The sequence below is a fragment of the Leucopleurus acutus genome (assembly GCF_964270905.1).
Source record: "Leucopleurus acutus genome assembly, chromosome: 12".
In the NCBI taxonomy this organism is placed as follows: Eukaryota; Metazoa; Chordata; class Mammalia; order Artiodactyla; family Delphinidae; genus Leucopleurus; species Leucopleurus acutus.
Window position 1 is genome coordinate 46223759 of NC_139154.1, and position 19146 is coordinate 46242904.

Consider the following 19146-nt stretch of genomic DNA (forward strand, 5'->3'; position numbering starts at 1 on the left):
TAATTTTATATAGTAAATGTGGTTATTTGGTTTTGGATAATCATCTGTGGATTATCTATGTCTAATGTTGATCTTCAGTCTCGTCTGATCTCGTTTCTCTGATCTTCAGTCTCGTCTGGCCCCCGTTTTAGCTGTTTCTCTCATTAGTATCTGAATCTGTGAAAGAGGGTGAAGTTCGTGGAAAAAGACAGAGATTGACATTTTTGTCACTTAATTTTTGTCTCTATGACCATCATTTTCTTTTTTTAAGGCTGTTACCTTTTTGCTAGATTACTATAAACTCTTCTCTGTGAACATGCAAGTAAATATCAAATACTTATTTTGTTGTTTATAGTTAAAGATAGCTATAGTCAGGAAGACTGATTTTAATCTTTTTTTTAATACCAACATATTTTTCACGTTAGAACAATGTAGAACTGATTTTTGGAGGACATGTACAGTATATCTACAATTACCCAATGTCATTTTAAAATAACTGGAATCATCTAGCTTTGTAGATTTATAAGGAAATGTTGAGGATATTTTTGCCAAACTGTTTTAATACAATAGCTGCCATAAACATGTTTCATATGCTGACTGTTTTTCCTAAATAGGAGTATTTTAACAAGGCCAATGCATATATGTGTATTTCTTACCTTAAAAAATTAAATTTTAAATAAAGTCAATATGAGGAATTTAAACTTGGGGGTTTAAAACTTATTTGGCTTTCTTCTTCTTCCTATATATTTGCTAATAGAAAAGAAAGAATACTTTTTAACCCTTTTTCCAAATTATTCTTTCCATTTAGAAAAAAATAATGCAGAAAAAGGAAGCATTGTCTCTTGATCTGTAGAATAAACTTTTAGTAGTAAACATAAATTTATTAAATACATTGTTTCAAATATTATATACTTTTAGAAGTTAAGTTGCCAAGTCCTTGATAATGTCTTTATTATTAGTGTAATAAATTTAAAAGAGTTTGCACAGGATTTTCTTTTACAAAAAGCACTTTTAAAAAATCTCATATTTTATAATATCAATGAAATAAGATAAAATGACGTCTGTTTTTAAGAACTCATTGCTTTGAATCTGTTTCTTTGCCTTTGCTTTTTATTCCTGGCCATAACAGTTAAGATATGGGCATGTTTATTGCAGAGGCTTATGTGGCAGGGACTCTTCTCTGGGCCAGGGATAACCACGATCTGAGTTTTGGTTCCTGCTTTGTGGGTTCAGAGAGAATTTTTGTTTCCAGATGTTTAAGGAAATCCTTGTTCAGTCATTAGCTTTAAAATATCTGTTTCTTGGGCTTCCCTGGTGGTGCAGTGGTTAAGAATCCACCTGCCAGTGCAGGGGACACGGGTTCGAGCCCTGGTCTGGGAAGATTTCACGTGCTGCGGAGCAACTAAGCCCATGCGACACAACTGCTGAGCCCGTGTGCCACAACTACTGGGGCCCACACGCCTAGAGCCCGTGCTCCGCAACAAGATAAGCCACCACAGTGAGGAGCCCATGTACCACAATGAAGAGCAGCCCCCGCTCACCGCAACTAGAGAAAGCCCACGCGCAGCAATGAAGACCCAATGCAGCCAAAAATAAATAAAAGATAATAAAATAAAATATTTTAAAAAATAAAATAAATTAAATAAAATATGTTTTTTAACAAAAAAATTGGAGGCATACAAAGAAATCAAAAAAGTATGGCCCATACACAGGAAAGATAGCAGTCAGTAGAAACTGTCTTAAGAAGCCCAGATGTTGTACTTACTAAACAAAGAAGAAATAGTAGATAAGTTGGATTTCATCAAAATTAAGAACTCTTGTTCATCAGAAGTTACTATAAAGAAAGTGAAAAGATAATCCACAGAATGAGAGAAAATATTTGCAAATCATATATCTGATAAGGATCTAGACATGAATATAAAGAACTCTTATGACTTACCAATAAAAAACAGAAAATACCAATTTTTGGATGTGGAAAAATTGGAACACTTGTACATTTGATGGTGAGAATTTAAGATGGTACAGCCACTGTGGAAGACAGTTTGGCAATTCCTCAAAAATTTAGAGAGTTACAATATGACCTAGTAGTTTCGTACCCAAGAGAATTGAAAACAGGTTCACACAAAAATTTGCACATAAATGTTCATAGCAGCATTGTTGTTAAATAGCCCCAGTAATGGGAAACCTAAGTGGCCATCATTTGATGAATACATAAACAAAATGTGGTATATCCAAACAATGGGAAATTATTTAACCATAAAAAGGGCAATAGAAATCCGAAAGTCCCCATCCTTTCTTATCACATGAGAAAGAATTCAACTGTCACTGAAGTGAAAAGACAAAATTGAAAACTTTTTTTTAGAGAACCCTAGGTGTCGGACTCCAGTCTGAGAAACATCCTTTATGGCAGTTACCCAGTGCAGGAGCTCTTTATTTGTCACGATTTTTCCTGTGTGATATTATCAACTTGGGGAGGTTTAACTCTCAGTGTGTCCCTCTCATGTCTGTGCTTCTCTGTGCTAATTGCTTGCTAGCATTTTCAAGTATATTATTAGAGTTGTTTATTAACTAATTGTTACTTATTTTTCAAATGATGCAGTCCTCAGCTAAATCTGGGAGGTGAGTGACAAATTTCTTATGTAGAAATCTATAATTGAACTGAAATATAAAGCACTGACCTATTTCTTCAGCCCAACCTATTTGGTTTAGTCTGGTCCATTTGAACAGAGGTAGATGTGGTTTCTAGTTCCAAAAACTGCTCTCTAGAGAGTGCATGAGATTGTGTATAACTTAGCAACTCTTTTTAAATCAACAGCATACTTTTACTTAGAAACCTAACCTCTTTTTTTTAAAGGTGATATGTAAATTGGCTTCCTGAAACCAACATTTCTTTTCTTAATGAACCTTGTTTAAGTTCCCTTACTGCCAAATATAAAGCCATTCCACAAATAGAATAGCTGTAAAAGTTTTCACTCATCAGAGGTTTTGCATTCCACTATCTGTTTATTGTGTTTTGTAAATAGAAAGCAGGTAATACCAGAATCATATCATCAGCAAATTGTTGGTGACTTTCTCATAGCTTCTTACTATTGGCTCTTATTTTGGTAAGCCAGATATTGAATTGCTGTTGAATTGTTGTCTGATGTCTCCTCAACCCCAGAATTTCAGATAAATTTAGCAGATGTCAGTCTCCAGCCAGTAGTCTGACTTAGCATAGTCTGGGGAATCTCAATTGAAATCCAGATTTATTTGTTCCTCAAAATTATCCAAACTGTGAGATTGTATTGCTTATGTTTACAGTTGTGTAAATGCAACATATTTTTGTGTCTCTATTGTACTGTGAAATATAGTAGGAGGTTTCTCCAAAATAGATCTTAACCTTTTCAGAATTAGAGGAGATGTTCTCAAATTTCTAGACCAAGAAGGTGGTGGTTTTTTTTTTTTTCCATTGAAAATAGGAGAACAAGGATTTCAAGAAAGCTCAATTTCTCAATTATAGAAAAGAATTCCAAAACATTATGAAAGATTCCAGAAAATATTTAATTATAAAAAATCTTAAATATTATTTAAAAAATTTAAATGTCATATTAATAAAATAACTTAATCACTTAATTTATCACCTATTTTAGCTTCTGTATCTTTTAGACATTATGTTACATATTGGATATACAATGAAAAGATCTAGTAACTGTTTTTGAGTTCACAATCTAGAAGAGGAGACAAACAAGAGAATTATAATTTTATAGCATATTATCATAAGAAATATATGCCCAGCAGTATTTTGAGAGCCAATAGAATTCAGATGGGTAAATTCTTAGATAGGTATAACCTAATGTCTTAGGAGGCAGGGAAGACTGGCAGCTAAGTAAAGCTGAGCATTAAGTAGGAGTTAGTTAACACTTCTTTTGGATTTTAGCGAACTCTAAAGTCTTATCTTTCATTTTCTTTCCTGTTCATCATTTTCTTCTCTCTTTTATTTCTACTTTTGTTGAAAAATTTAGCATTGATGCTTCTTTATTATTATGAATTTATCACATAATTTCATTTTTTGTTTTAATAAACTTTGAAATATATTTATATTTTATTTCTAAGTAAAAACAAAATTAAGTGGCATCTTTACTTCTGTGGTATCTGGTTAATCTCGTTTATGTTTCTATGACTCTCCATAGGAGAAGAAAGTAGCAGTCTTACTCATTATAGTAATATATCACTTAGCTGATTTTTCTAGTTCTGTATTTGAGAATGGATGCTAACAAAGCCATTGTCGGGTCTTTCAACATCTTTTTTGTTGTGGTGGCAAGTCTGGCATATTGACCTTTGCATTGAGGCTGTCCACCTTAAATTGTAATTATTTTCCTTGTCATATAGAGCCTTCCTCTCCCCCTGACAAGAGGTTTAATAAATGTTTTTCTATGATGACATTAATCCATAGTGCAGTTCATCTCATTTATGTGTCAGTAATAGAAGTCTGGAACTTAAAAGCCCATCATGTTTTATACGTGTTGAATTTGAGGTGACGTGGGATATCCAAATGGAAATGTCCATTTGGCAGCTGGAAACTTATTTAGATGCCAAATTACTGAGATCAGAAAGATTGTGCTTATCGTTCATGGAGGAAGCCTTAGAATGAAAATCAGACCTTGTCATTCTTCTGTTCTTAATCCTCCAGTGAGTGGCTAATTCACTCAGAGTAAAGCTAAAGTGTATGGCCCTTCCTCTGCCAGGAGCACTCTTCTTCCAGGTGTCATTCTCTCTCCCTCACCTCCTTCAAGTCTTTGCTCATATCTCACCTTGTCAGTGAGGCCCTTCCTAACTACTTTACTTAAAATTGCTGCCCCTCTCCTTCCACAAAACTAAGCCTCTGTTTTTGCCTTGTTTTCCTCCATAATACTTATCACCTTCTAATATACTCTATACTTTACTTTTTAATTTTGCTTCTCTCTCCCTCACAATAGAATGAAACTCTATGAGGACAGTGATTTTTTAATGTTTCATGCACAGTTGTACTCCCACTACCTAGAACAGAAGCTGGCATATAGTAGGAGCTCAATAAATACTTTTTGCTGAGTTAACTTGGGCTACCCACATTGAGATCAATTTAAAGTTTCTGACTCATGTTTACCTTTGCTGCGAAGATGGGATAGTATCAAGGATTTTATTTTTAAAGTCTTTCCTTAGTGTTGAAACTAAAATTAACATATATAATCTATATGTGTATATAGGGACTGTATGTAGTATATAATATATATAGTCTGTTTATATATTGTTTATATAGGTTGGGCTAAACTTGATTGGACAAACATTTAATCACTCATTCACCAAATTCTATAATGGACACACAATAGATGGGAACTGATGCAAACTTTGTATATTATGTTGAATGTTATCCTTTGGGCAGTGAGGATTTAGGGAAGGGTTTTAAGCAAGAGATTGACATGATCAAGCATGTTTTTGATAGCCTACTTTGGTGGCTCAGGGAGACCACCATACAAACTATGATGTTTTTAATAGTTCAGCAACAGGTGAGAGGAGATTATAAGAAAGGGGTGGATTTTGGAAATATTTAGGAAATAAAAATGGACACATCTTACTGTTTGCTTGCATGTGGGGTATGAGAGAAGAGGGTAGAATGACTCCAGTGTACCAACTGAGAGAAAAAAAATTGCATGAGGAGGAGATGTTAAGTTCATTTGGAAAGATGAATTTGAAGTGCCTATGTGACCTCTGCAGAGAGTTATCTGGCAAGGAGCGGGGTTATGTGTCTGAGACCCAGGAGATCTGGCTAGAGATGGAGATTCAGGGTAATTGGTTTAGAGATTTTTTTTCTTTGAAACCATGTTGAGTGAGTGATATCACTGCAGAATAATATATAGTATGAGGGGAAAGGAGGCGTAGGACATTAGAACCATGAGGAAATCTAGCCCCGAAGAACTGGGCAAAAAGTACTGAGAATCAGGAAAGTAGAAAACCACACTAATTCTACTAATCTCTCAGGCTGTGGCTTAAACATCACTTCTTCAGAGAAGCCTCAGTTGATCACCCAATTAAAATTAGGTCTCCTCTATTGTTTTTCTCTATGAACCCTACTCTTTTCCTTTATGATTTTATCACTATAAGAAAATTACGTATTAATTTTGTGTTTTATTTGTTTATGTCTCCCACTCCGCGAGGGCAGGGACCTCTATTTTGCGGCCCGTGATTTTGCTCAGCTCCTATCACAGTGCCTGAGGCATGATAGATGCTTGATTTATTTGTTAAGTAAATGTAGGAAGCATAGGATCACAGAAGTCAATGGATGACAATATTTTCAGAAGGAAACAGTTCAGATGCTGCTTCAAGCAGTCCAATAAAATAATAGTAATAAGTTAGCACTTATTGAGCATTAATGAGTGAAGGAATGAAAAGTGTCCATTGTATTTATCAATGAGGAAGTACGGGATGAGTTATCCACTGAGTGAACACTGCTCCCCTCATGGAGGGGAGTCTATCTCCTCTTAGTCTAAAGGGGAGATAATAACAATAACCAACATTCTCTAGGAACCTACAGTGCACTCTTTACATGCACTGTTCATTCAGTCCTCACAACAAATCTAAAGGTAGGTAAGTATAGTTATTATCCTTATGTTACAGATGAAGAAATAGGAGATTTAAGGAGATTAAGCACTTTGCCCAGGAACAGGCAGGTAATGATTAAGCAGGGCCTTTCTGACCCTAACGCCCATGCTTTTAACCACCATGCTGCAGTAGGGGAATCAAGCTGATTCCTTATCAGGGAAGTGATATCTTGAAAATGCCATTTGAGCAGGAGTGGTTTTGCTGCTGTTTATAGGACACATTAGAAGTGAGAGTGACTGGAATTGAGAGGCAAGATAGAAGGATCTTGCAGGAATCTAGAATGAGGTATTTGCTTCCAAATAAGGATCATAACTGTATCTGAGAATGAAGAAGGAGGGGACACTGTAAGATCTCCTGTTAATGAAGAATTGACAGGACGTGGATTCCGATACAAAATGAGGAGCAAAAGAGAAGAGTAAAAAATAATTGCGATCCTAGGAGTTGGAAATTTTCATGACCTGCACGTCTAATATGGAGAAATTAGAAATGTGCTTTTTTGGTTACATGGAATAATAAAGTCATGATTAGAGTTCTAGGTATTATTTTTATATTGAAAAGGGGATATGACAATCTTTGGTACTGAGAAAGAGCTGGAGACAGAGGAAGTTTTAGGACTAGAGAAAAAGGATCTATTTCAACATATTAATTAAAGTCATGTGAGAAATTCTTACGGATCTCAACTTTACAAGCATGGCTGCTAACATGCAGCACTGTATTTATTTAATCATTTTAGAATTTAAGGAAAAGTTAAAGGTTTTTCCCATTTAACAAGAATTTCCTCTCCTTTTACAAGGGTAGATGGAATGGAAGAGAACGAGAGGTGTGTTGTTTGACATTAGTAAAATCTAAGTGGTGGTGATGAGTCTAAGGCCAGAGATAAGCTTCCAAGTTTCGTTAGAGATTCTGTAGAGAATAGTGGTTGATAGGGACAGATCAGGAGGGATCTTTAAGCACAGCCACTGACTGGCACAACATGTAAGAGAGAGACCTGGCTGGCATGCTACGGGAAATGACTTTGTGTTCTCTGGCATCTATAACAAGATCCTAACGTAGACTAAACATTTGATCTTTGTCGCCTGACTGCATAAGCAAAAGGTTAGGAGTATGGAATTCAAAGTTGGTAAGTACAATACAAAATCCCAATCTAGTTCATCGCTTTAATTTTAATCATATATGTATTATTTCTCTTCCTATCAATATAAAATCCCAAACCTTATGAGTAAAAGTTGTTTTAAGTCCTTTTCAAAATAATCTAAAATAAATAAATATAAAAAAGAATCTATCTGACTCTCAGTTACACAGTTTTTACATTTACATATGAAGTGGGTTTTTCTCTTTTAAAAAATCTCATTGTCTATTTAATTATTCTAACAATATTTTCATCCTAATTGATCTCTATGATTTTATGAAGGATGACTAATTTTATCTTACAGGTATAGAAAAGAAAGTGTAGAAACACTAAATAGCTGATGATTCCTGTGCTTTTATATAAATGTGGATGCTTTTATGATGGCTGTAATTATTCATTGAGAAACCAATTCTAACACAAGGGAGCTTCCTATTCCCATAGAGTTGGAAAGTTCATTAGGGTAGATTTCTTATTGTTTTCCTTCCTTTTTAGGTGTGAAGTTTTTCAACATGAGTGGCCTTGGGGACAGTTCATCTGACCCTGCTAACCCAGACTCACATAAGAGAAAAGGATCGCCATGTGACACACTGGCATCAAGGTAGGAACACTCTTTTTCTTAGTCTGTTTCTGGCAGAGCTGCTTTATCATTTTAAGTCACTTTAGAGCTTTTGCTTCATCTACTCCAAGTTTACCAGCCTTCTCTGAGTCCCTCATACTTACCATGTTCTCTTCCTTCCCCAGGGCCTTTACACATGCTGCTCCCTCACCCAGCTTGCTCCCTCTAGATTTCCTGTAGTCAACACCTATGCATTCTCCAAATACCAGTTTAGTCATTACTTTCTTTTTTTTTTTAATTTATTTATTTTGGGCTGCATTGGGTCTTTATTGCTGCATGCAGGCTCTGTCTAGTTGCAGTGAGTGGGGGCTACTCTTTGTTGAGGTGCGCAGGCTTCTCATTGTGGTGGCTTCCCTTGTTGCAGAGCATGGGCTCTAGGCACACAGGCTTCAGTAGTTGTAGCACGCGGGCTCAGTAGTTGTGGCTCGCGGGCTCTAGAGCGCAGGCTCAGTAGATGTGGCTCACGGGCTTAGTTGCTCCGTGGCATGTGGGATCTTCCTGGACCGGGGCTCGAGCCCTTGTCCCCTGCATTGGCAGGGGATTCTTAACCACTGTGCCACCAGGGAAGCCCTAGTCATTACTTTCTTAAAAGGAGCCTTCTCTTCCTTCCATTAACTATTAGGCCAAATCTCCCCTATTTGTATCTATTTCATATGTATTTTTATAGCTATAATCTGTAATTTCAGGTTTTTATTAGTTTGTGTGCTTATTTCATGAGTTCCCTGGCTTCTCTACTACAGGCTAAGCTGCCGTTTGGTAAGAACTTTGTCCTTACTCACCATTTTATCCCTAGTTCCTAGCACAATGTGTAACTTATATATAGTAAGGACACAGAAGATATTTGTCAAATGAATAAATGAATCCATTGTACATCTTTAACTGCTATTTCAGTATATTATGGTATTAGTGGAACAAAGAAAAAAATTATTAATATCAGGACTTTAAAGAATGAATATTTGTGGAATTAAATATTTGTGTGTTGATAAGGAATGTGGTCATCAAATAGGCAAAAGAGAATTATTGCTAAGGAGACTCTAATAAATGCCAGATAGAGAAGGAACCTCAATCAGATCAAAACAGCAGCTTTCCTACCTGAGAGAAGAGTCGGGATTTTATTCCATTCACCTTCAAGGATCTGGAGCAAGGTTTCTCAGCCTCCACACTGTTGACATTGTGGGCAAGATAATACTGTGCTGTGGGAAGCTATCCTGTATATTGTAGGATGTTTGGTAGGATCCCTGGCTTCTACACACTAGATGCCAAATAGCATCTTTATATCAGTTATGATAACCAAAATGTCCTACCAGTTGTGATAACCAGAAATGGCTCCAGACATTGTCAAATATCCCTGGGGACAGGGAAAGCAATATGGCCCCCAGCTGATAATCATTGATGTAGCGCATAAAACGGCAGAAGACTCTTCTGTCATTGGATTACATGCTTTTTCTCATGGGGGGACAAAGAAAGAATTTTTACAGGAGAGTGCCAGGGCTTCAGGTTGGGGAAAGAAAAGTGACTACTTCTCTTAATCAGTTCAGAAAACTGTTACTGAGCGATGATAACCTAAGTACTCATAATCATAGGTAAGTGTCCAGAAGCTAGGAGGAATGCTGATATCAAGATGCAATTCAGTTTGTGTTGTCAGAGTTAATGTTCTTGTCTATTTCTATATATGTCAGTCCTTCTTAATTTAAGAATAAATAGATAAAACTATTGTATTTTACTTTAAATTTTTATTTGGGGAAAATTTTTTAACCTATAAAAGAATAGAGACTAGGAAACGATGTATACTCACCACATATAAACCACGTATTTGCAGTTTTGTTTAAATAAAAGTAGTAAGATGATTAATGACAAAATTGATTTGTCTCTAATTCTTTCAATCTGTTTTTAATGATTATGCATATATAAGTATCTGTGAACAATATAGAATGTTTATTAAATTTATATATTACATAATACTATGTGTATTTTTCTACAGTATACTTTTCAGCATGGATCTTTAGACATAAAGATAACTAGATTTATTCAGTTCTGTTAACTTTTGATAAATATTGTATTACACGAATATACCGTATTTGAGAAATCTGTTTCCCTACAGATAGACATTCCCTATGGGTAAACAACCATTTTGTTACAAATTTTCATTCTTGCAGCCAGCACTACAGTGAACATGAACATCCTCGTACACACCTCCTGTTTTATACGTAAGAGTTTCTTTAGGATCTGTGTACATTTTTATGTTAACTGGGTAATTATCACATTGTTCTTTAAATGATAAGCATTGAGAGTTCCTTTTTTCTTGTCTCCGCACTTTAACGTTTTGCCAATCTGATGGGTGTGGGGTTATAATTTTAAGTACATTATAAGAATCAAGACTTCATCAGATTTCTAATTATAATTTATTTGAACTCTGGTGTAGTATGCCTGCTTAGTTACAACAAACTTATTTGAAAATTCAAATTTTCTATTTTAAGGAATTATTATTTGGAACATCCAATAATTTCAAATGCAACTAGTGTATGTACTGTCTGCTTCTTTTTGATATCTAGTATTCATTTGAAATATTCAATGTATATACATCACTGAGGGAGTACATCTGTGATGGCAGTCTTTCTCTTTATGTTTTTTAGCTAGAATTGTTTTCTGCACCTTGGTATTTTGTAATATTTGTTTTTTAGATACAATTTTAAATTGTTTTCTAAATCTGGTTTTATATTCTGGATAAAAACAGGAATCTCTGTAAATATATAAATATTAAATACATGATCAGAGAAGGAAATATGGTGGTAGAAAGTACAGTAACTGGATTTCCTTTGTGTAACAGCACTGAAAAGAGGCGCAGGGAGCAAGAAAATAAATATTTAGAAGAGCTAGCCGAGTTATTGTCTGCCAACATCAGTGACATTGACAGCTTGAGTGTAAAACCAGACAAATGCAAGATATTGAAGAAGACAGTCGATCAGATACAGCTAATGAAGAGAATGGAACAAGGTAAAAAAATGAACAAAAAAACCCCTGTGACTGTGTGCTTTGTTATTAAGACATTTACAATATGTGATTTTATTTTTTTTCATTAAGAAGTTGCATTCAATTTTGTAATCTTATTAAAGGAACATTTTTGTTTAGATGCTATTTATTTTAGAATGTGAATCTGAGACCCTTCTTTTACAACAAAGTGGCTTATTAAGTTATCTTGAGAACTGGTTGCCTTGAAAGGTTATGAGACCCAGTATCATAGGGGATTAAGTCAGGAGATACAAGTTGTGGTATCAGACCTGAGGCTCTGGCATAGGGTTGAAAGACAGCAACTCAGAGGTAGGAAAGTCCCTCCATCTGAGTTATAAGTTTGTCTCTGCCTGGGCTCTGGGTGGGGGAAACAGCCTTCTCTGAGAAAACCCTGATTTATTTTTATGGTTCATATTTATACTATTCATATTTACTGGGGACCCAACACCACACAACTCCTGGGTTGCCTACCAGAAACAAAGGCAAAGCACTTTGAAGGAACATAACCACACCTCGCCCTGTCAGGTTCCCAAAGAAAAAGTGCTTCTGAGGGAGATTTTGTGCTATAAACTTATATAACATAGGAGGAAATAATCCACAGTGAGTAAGAACACAAATAACAAACAGAAGGAATAGACCCCAAAGAACTTCAGATTAATAGCAGCAATGTAAAAAGACTATGAACAAATAGTATGTTTTAAATGGTTGAGGTGATAGGCTTTTAAGATTTTAGGAGTAGATAGTCTAGTGACAACTGATTTAGCAGACAGGAAAAACTGGTATTGTAGGTCTGCAGAGGGGATAGCCAACAAGAGGCTGTATGGTACCTTCCTTACTCAATCTGGAAACTCTGACAGCCTGGCTCATACTCCCTCAGCCGAAAATGGGAGGATTCCTCTGGGGCAATTGAGCAGTCCAAAGGGAAAGACACACAGACACTGACAGTTGGAATTGATCCCCCAAGTGAAAAAACCAGCTCCTTGCTCTGTCCCCACACTTCACACATCTGCCAGTCAGGATTTTAGTACCTCACTCTTTAATATGAATAAAAATCCAGATATTTGAAGAAAGTCTTTTTATAAAAGAGAATAAATCAAGCAAACGAACAGAATAAAGGGAACTCAGAGGAAGCAGAGACAATGCAGGGAGCAAAAGAAAATGTAAAGCCATCAAACAGTCCCTCAGAGACAAAAAGGAGGATATTTCATCTATGAAACAAGAATAAGATGCTATAAAACAAAACATTGGAACTTAAAATCAGGAAAGCTGAAAAAAACTTTACCTTATTACCTTATTTTCTCATACTCTCTGCCCCAAGCATTCCAGGAACACTATGCCTCAGGTATTTGCACTTGCTGTTCTCTCTGTCTGGAATTCTCTTCCCTGGATATACACAAGGCTCACTCCTGCATCCCTTTTATGTGTTGGTTCAAATATTTTTTCTCAATGAACTTGTCCCTCACTAACCTATCTAATACACACACATACACACACACACACACACACACACACACACACACACACACACACCTCTCTACATCTTCCTTGATTTATTTTCCCCACAGTATTTTTTACATCTAACATATTACACATTTTATTTGTTTATTGCCTGCCTACCCCCACTAGAGCTTCATGAGGAAAAGGATTTTTCTTTGTTCACCATTGTATCCTTAATACCTGTAGCAGTTCCTGGGTACATAGTAGACTTTCAATGAATATTTGTTGAATAAAAAGATATAGCGTTGAAAGGTAATTTGAAGAAATCCCATAGAAAGTAAAATAAAAAAGACAAGCAAAGGAAAACAAGAGAAAGATAGAAATGTATAGGATTAGTTCAGGAGGTATAACACATCATTAGTCCCAGAAAAAAAAAAAAAACAGACCAAAATTATAAGAAATAATGCAAAGAAACAAAAACCAAAAAGTTCTCAGAATTAGGGGATATGGGTTTCCAGATGGAAAGCACACATGTAGTGCACAGCACAATGAATAAAAAAGAAAGAAAAAAACCTCACACCAATGCACAATTTCTAGACACCAGAAAGAAAAAACAAGAGAGAGGAAAAAACAGACACATACTAGATTACTTTCAGGAGGGTGCGGATTTCCAAATAGGAACACTGAAAATGAGTATCCTGGACCTAGAATTCTGTGTTCATCCAAATGAAATATGAGTGCAAAATAAAGACATTTTCAGACATCTGAAGCCTCAAGAATGTTATCTCCTGTGTACTTTTTTCCAGAAATATCTATCAACACCAAGGTAGTAAACCAAGAAAGAAAGGCATAGGATCTTAGCCCAGGGAAACCATGGAATCTTAACAAAAGAAAGGTAGAAGGAGACCCAGGGTTACAGTTGAGCAGCAGACTAAAGAAGTAGCCAGTCCCAACTGGAGCAGGTGGATAGAGAACTCTAGGAGGAATATTTCTATGGGGAAAAAAATGGAACCCATAGAGTATATGATGACTGACCAAATTGAGAGGAATTTTTTAGTCTGGAGGAGAGTTTAGAGATGAATCAAACTTCACAGAAAAACTAAAACATGAAATATGAGAATTGTAAATTATAGCACATACCTTGACTCATTTGTGGACTATATTTATATGGCCATAGTAACATAGATACTAAATACTGACTGCTCTAAAAATTATTGTAACTATACTGGGAGTATGGGAAGAGGGGATATGTATGTGTGTCTAGATGGTTGATGTAAGTAAGTTAAATTCTTACCTTTTATGATGGCATGTTAATAGATTATGTCTAACATGGGCACAGTCAGGATATAGCAAATAAGCATGTTGTTGAGAAATACGGAATGTATTAGTTAGGATACAGACAAGGCTACTGTAGCAAGAGACCCAAAATACAGTGGCTTTAACAAGGTAGTCTAGGCATGTGTCAGAGGCTCAGATTCCTTCCATCTGTTTTGCTGTGCCATTCCTAGGGTATTGCCCTTACCCATGTGGTCAAACATGGCTCACCTGTACGTTTTCCTGATGACAGGAAAGGGAAAGAAGAAAACAGGAAGGCATGCTTCTGTCCCTTTAAGGACAAGACTCTGTCCTTGCATGTCTCATCTGTTCACATGCCTTAGGCCAGTCGTATAGCCACTCCTGCCTTGGGTTTTGCCTAAAATTTTGTTTGTTGTGCTTATCATGCATAGTTACTTAATGTACTTGGACTTGATGGTTTATGTTTTTTTGGAACTGTTTAAGAAACAAAACCTGTCTTAATGTTAGAAACACATGAAATGATGAAGGAAGTACATCTTAGAACTAAATGAGAAACTCCTATACCATAATAATTAAAAAATAAATAACCCAATTAATTAATGGGCAAAGGCTCTGGGTAGACATTTCTCTAAAGAAAATACACAAATGACCAATAAACACATGAAAAACATACTCAATATTATTAGCCATCAGAAAAATACAAATCAAAACCACAATGAGAGACCACTTTACACTTGCTAGGGTGGCTACGGTCAAAAAGACAGATAGTAACAAGTGTTAGTAAGGATGGGAGAAACTGAAACCCTCATACAGTGCTGGTGAGAGTGTAAAATTCTGCATCCACTTTGGAAAACAGCCCAGTAGTTTCTCAGAATATTAAAGATAAAGTTATCATGTGGCCCAGCAAGTCCACTTGCAGGTATATACCCAAGAGAAATGAAAACTTGTACACAAATGTTCATAACAGCATTATTCATAAATAGCCAATAAGTGGAAGCAAACAGTATATCAGCTGATCAATGGGTAAATAAAATGAGGTATACCTATACACTGGAATATTATTTAGCAATAAAAAATAGTGAAGTACTGATAAATGCTTCAACATAGATGAATCTTCAAAACATTACACTAAGCAAAAGAAGCCAGTCACAAAGGATCACATATTATATAATTCCATTTATATAAAATGTCAAAAATAGGCAAATCTATAGAGACAGAAAGTAGATTGGTGGTTGCCTTGGGCTTGGGAGTGTTCGGAAAATGAGGAATGACTGCTAAAGGGTATGGGGTTTCTTTTGGGGTTGATGAAATTGTTCTAAAATTTATTGTGATGGTGGCTGCACAACTCTGTGAATACACTAAAAACCACTGAATTGTATGTTTTAAATCCATGAATGGTATGCTGTGTGAATTGTAGCTCAGTAAAGCTGTTATTATAAACACTATATGAGATAACATTTTACACCCATTAGGTTCGCAAAAATTGAAAGCTGTGATGATATCAAGTGTCAGCATACAGAAAAACAATAACCCTTGTATGTTACTGGTGGTACATGGAGAGTAATTTGTCAAACTTAGTAATGTTGAAAATACACAGACCCTGTGATCCAGCAATTTCACTTCTAATATTTACCCTAAAGAAACTGTCACAAATGTGCAAAAGAGGAAATACTGAAAATAGTTTATTACAGCATTGTAAGAAGTCAAAAGGTCTACCAATAGGGGACTAGGAAATCAACTGTGGGTTATTCATATACTATACAGCAGTTCAAATGAGCGTATGAAATTTATATGTATCAGTATAGTTAAATCTCAAACATAATGTTGAGTGGAAAAAGTTGAAAAAGTCTATATATTTTTATGTAAACATTAAAACACAAAACAATAATATATTTGTAAAAATCATGCATATGTAGTTGAAGTATAAAAACATGCTTAGAAATGTTTATGCTGACCTCAGAACACTGGTTACTTCTGAAAACGGACAGAGGAGGAATAGTGGTAGAGCTGTAGCTCTATTTGTAGCATTTTATTTATTTAAAAAGGAAAGACCTGAAGCAAATAATGTTAACATCTGTGAAAAATGAATGGTGGCTGTGTGACTGTATGCTATGCCACTTTCTGTATTTTTTGGAATATTTGAAATATTTCATATTTTAAAGTGAAAAAAATGAATCTCTATATTCAGTAATACTGTATTTGCTTTTTGGTGAGCTAATTAGTCTGACAGATGGGAAACTTTTATATAAGTATGCTGCTGCTTTAAGATGATGGATGGACTTTTCAACATCACCACACAAAAGAATTCTAAATCATTTAACAGTTGCAGTTTTATCAATCAGATCATCATGACATGAAGGTGAAAAGTTAGCTATTTCACACAGGCTCACAGAATCGTACCTTCACTCTCTCTTAAGTGGCAATTGATCAAATCAGGAAAGGAGAAAGATGGAGGAAATAATTATTCTTTTACAATTTACTTATTTCTTTAAAATATTTGGTGTAGACTTTTTTTTAAAAGGCTGTATATTTTTACACCATTTTTTCCATTTGTTGGAACACTGGATTTGGTAGGTCAGAATTCAAATCCTCCTGCTGCCATTTATTAGTTATATCATTTGGGACACATTATTTAACCTTTGTGAACCTCAATTTCATCATCCACAAAATGAGTATAATTAAGATTAAATGTGAAAGTGCCTACATAATGAATAAATATTTTTTGAATCTGAAATTAGGTAAATTCATGTCTTAATAAACTTGCCATTATGGAAAAGAGCTCTTTTTGGATGTGTGACTTTTTGCTGCTTTGTTACAGAGAAATCAACAACTGATGATGAAGTACAGAAGTCAGACATCTCGTCGAGTAGTCAAGGAGTGATAGAAAAGGAATCCTTGGGACCTCTTCTTTTGGAGGTAGCTGTTCTCATTGACTCAGAAAGTGATCAGAATCTTTTTTCTAGCCAATTTGGTTTTTTTCTTTATCTTCTTTTAGGTTTTAACATTCAATTAATAAATTATAAAACAAAGTAAAGTGTTAAGGAACTTTTAATAATTATTTTATTTTAGAAACTATATTGACCATTGTTACTATTTCAAAATTAAATGTGAATAAGGAACATGAGAAATTTTCATAAAGATGCTACCAGAAAACTACTAGAGCTACTCGATAAATTTGGTAAAGTAGCAGGATACAAAATTAATGCAAAGAAATCTCTTGCATTCCTATAAACTAATCATGAAAAATCTGAAAGAGAAATTAAGGAAACACTCCCATTTACCACTGCAACAAAATGAATAAAATACCTAGGAATGAACCTACCTAAGGAGACAAAAGACCTGTATGCAGAAAACTATAAGATACTGATGAAAGAAATTTTAGATAATACAAACAGATGGAGAGATATACCATGTTCTTGGATTGGGAGATTCAACATTGTGAAAATGACTATACTACCCAAAGCAATCTACAGATTCAGTGCAATCCCTATCAAACTACCAATGACATTTTTCACAGAACTAGAACAAAAAATTTTACGATTTGTATGGAAGCACAAAAGACCCCGAATAGCCAAAGCAATCTTGAGAAAGAAAAACAGAGCTGGAGGAATCAGGCTCCCAGACTTCAGACTATACTACAAAGCTACAGTAATCAAGTCAGTAGGATACTGGCACAAGAACAGAAATATATATCAATGGAACAGGATAGGAAGCCCAGAGATAAACACATGCACATATGGTCACCTTACCTTTGATAAAGGAGGCAAGAATATACAGTGGAGAAAAGACAGCCTCTTCAATAAGTGGTGCTGGGAAAACTGGACAGCTCCATGTAAAAGAATGAAATTAGAACACTCCCTAATACCATACACAAAAATAAACTCAAAATGGATTAAAGACCTAAATGTAAGGCCAGAAACTATAAAACTCTTAGAGGAAAACATAGGCAGAACACTCTTTGACATATATTGCAGCAAGATCTCTTTTGACCCACCTGCTAGAGAAAGGGAAATAAAAACAAAAATAAACAAATGGGACCTAATGAAACTTAAAAGCTTTTGCACAGCAAAAGAAAACATAAACAAGATGAAAAGACAGCCCTCAGAATGGGAGAAAATATTTGCAAATGAAGCAACTGACAAAGGATTAATTTCCAAAATTTACAAGTAGCTCATGCAGTTCAATATCAAAAAAACAAACAACCCCATCCAAAAATGAGCAGAAGACCTAAATAGACATTTCTCAAAAGAAGATATACAGATTGCCAACAAACACATGAAGGGATGCTCAACATCACTAATATTAGAGAAATGCAAACCAAAACTACAATGAGGTATCACCTCACACCAGTCAGAATGGCCGTCATCAAAAAGTCTACAAACAATAAATGCTGGAGAGGGTGTGGAGAAAAGGGAACCCTCTTGCACTGTTGGTGGGAATGTAAATTGATACAGCCACTGTGAAGAACAGTATGGAGGTTCCTTAAAAAACTAAAAATAGAACTACCATACAACCCAGCAATCCCACTATTGGGCATATACCCTGAGAAAACCAGAATTCAGAAAGAGTCATGTACCACACTGTTCATTGCAGCTCTATTTACAATAGCCAGGACATGGAAGCAACCTAAGTGTCCATTGACAGATGAATGGATAAAGAAAATGTGGCACATATGTACAGTGGAATATTACTCAGTCATAAAACGAAACGAAATTGAGTTATTTGTAGTGAGGTGGATGGACCTAGCGTCTGTCATACAGAGTGAAGTAAGTCAGAAAGAGAAAAACAAATACCGTATGCTAACACATATATATGGAATCTAAAAAAAAAAAATTGTTCTGAAGAACCTAGGGGCAGGACAGGACTAAAGACTCAGACATGGAGAATGGACTTGAGGAAACGGGGATGGGGAAGGATAAGCTGTGACAAAGTAAGAGAGTGGCATGGAGATATGTACACTACCAAATGTAAAATAGATAGCTAGTGGGAAGCAGCCGCATAGCACAGGGAGATCAGCTTGGTGCTCTGTGACCACCTAGATAGGGAGGATGGGAGGGAGACGCAA

General features: G+C 35.5%; 1 protein-coding gene across 9 annotated transcripts in view; it reads left to right on the plus strand.

The window, feature by feature from the left end:
* The window catches only part of NCOA1 (nuclear receptor coactivator 1), a 259910-nt gene that overhangs the window by 149885 nt on the left and 90879 nt on the right, over window positions 1-19146 (plus strand). For all 9 annotated transcript variants that reach the window (XM_082852160.1, XM_082852158.1, XM_082852164.1 and 6 more), the window contains 3 exons: window positions 8216-8321; window positions 11167-11333; window positions 16900-16997. In XM_082852160.1, the coding sequence (XP_082708286.1) occupies window positions 8233-8321; window positions 11167-11333; window positions 16900-16997 (354 nt within the window). In that variant the 5' untranslated portion in view covers window positions 8216-8232. The remainder of the gene's footprint in view (window positions 1-8215; window positions 8322-11166; window positions 11334-16899; window positions 16998-19146) is intronic.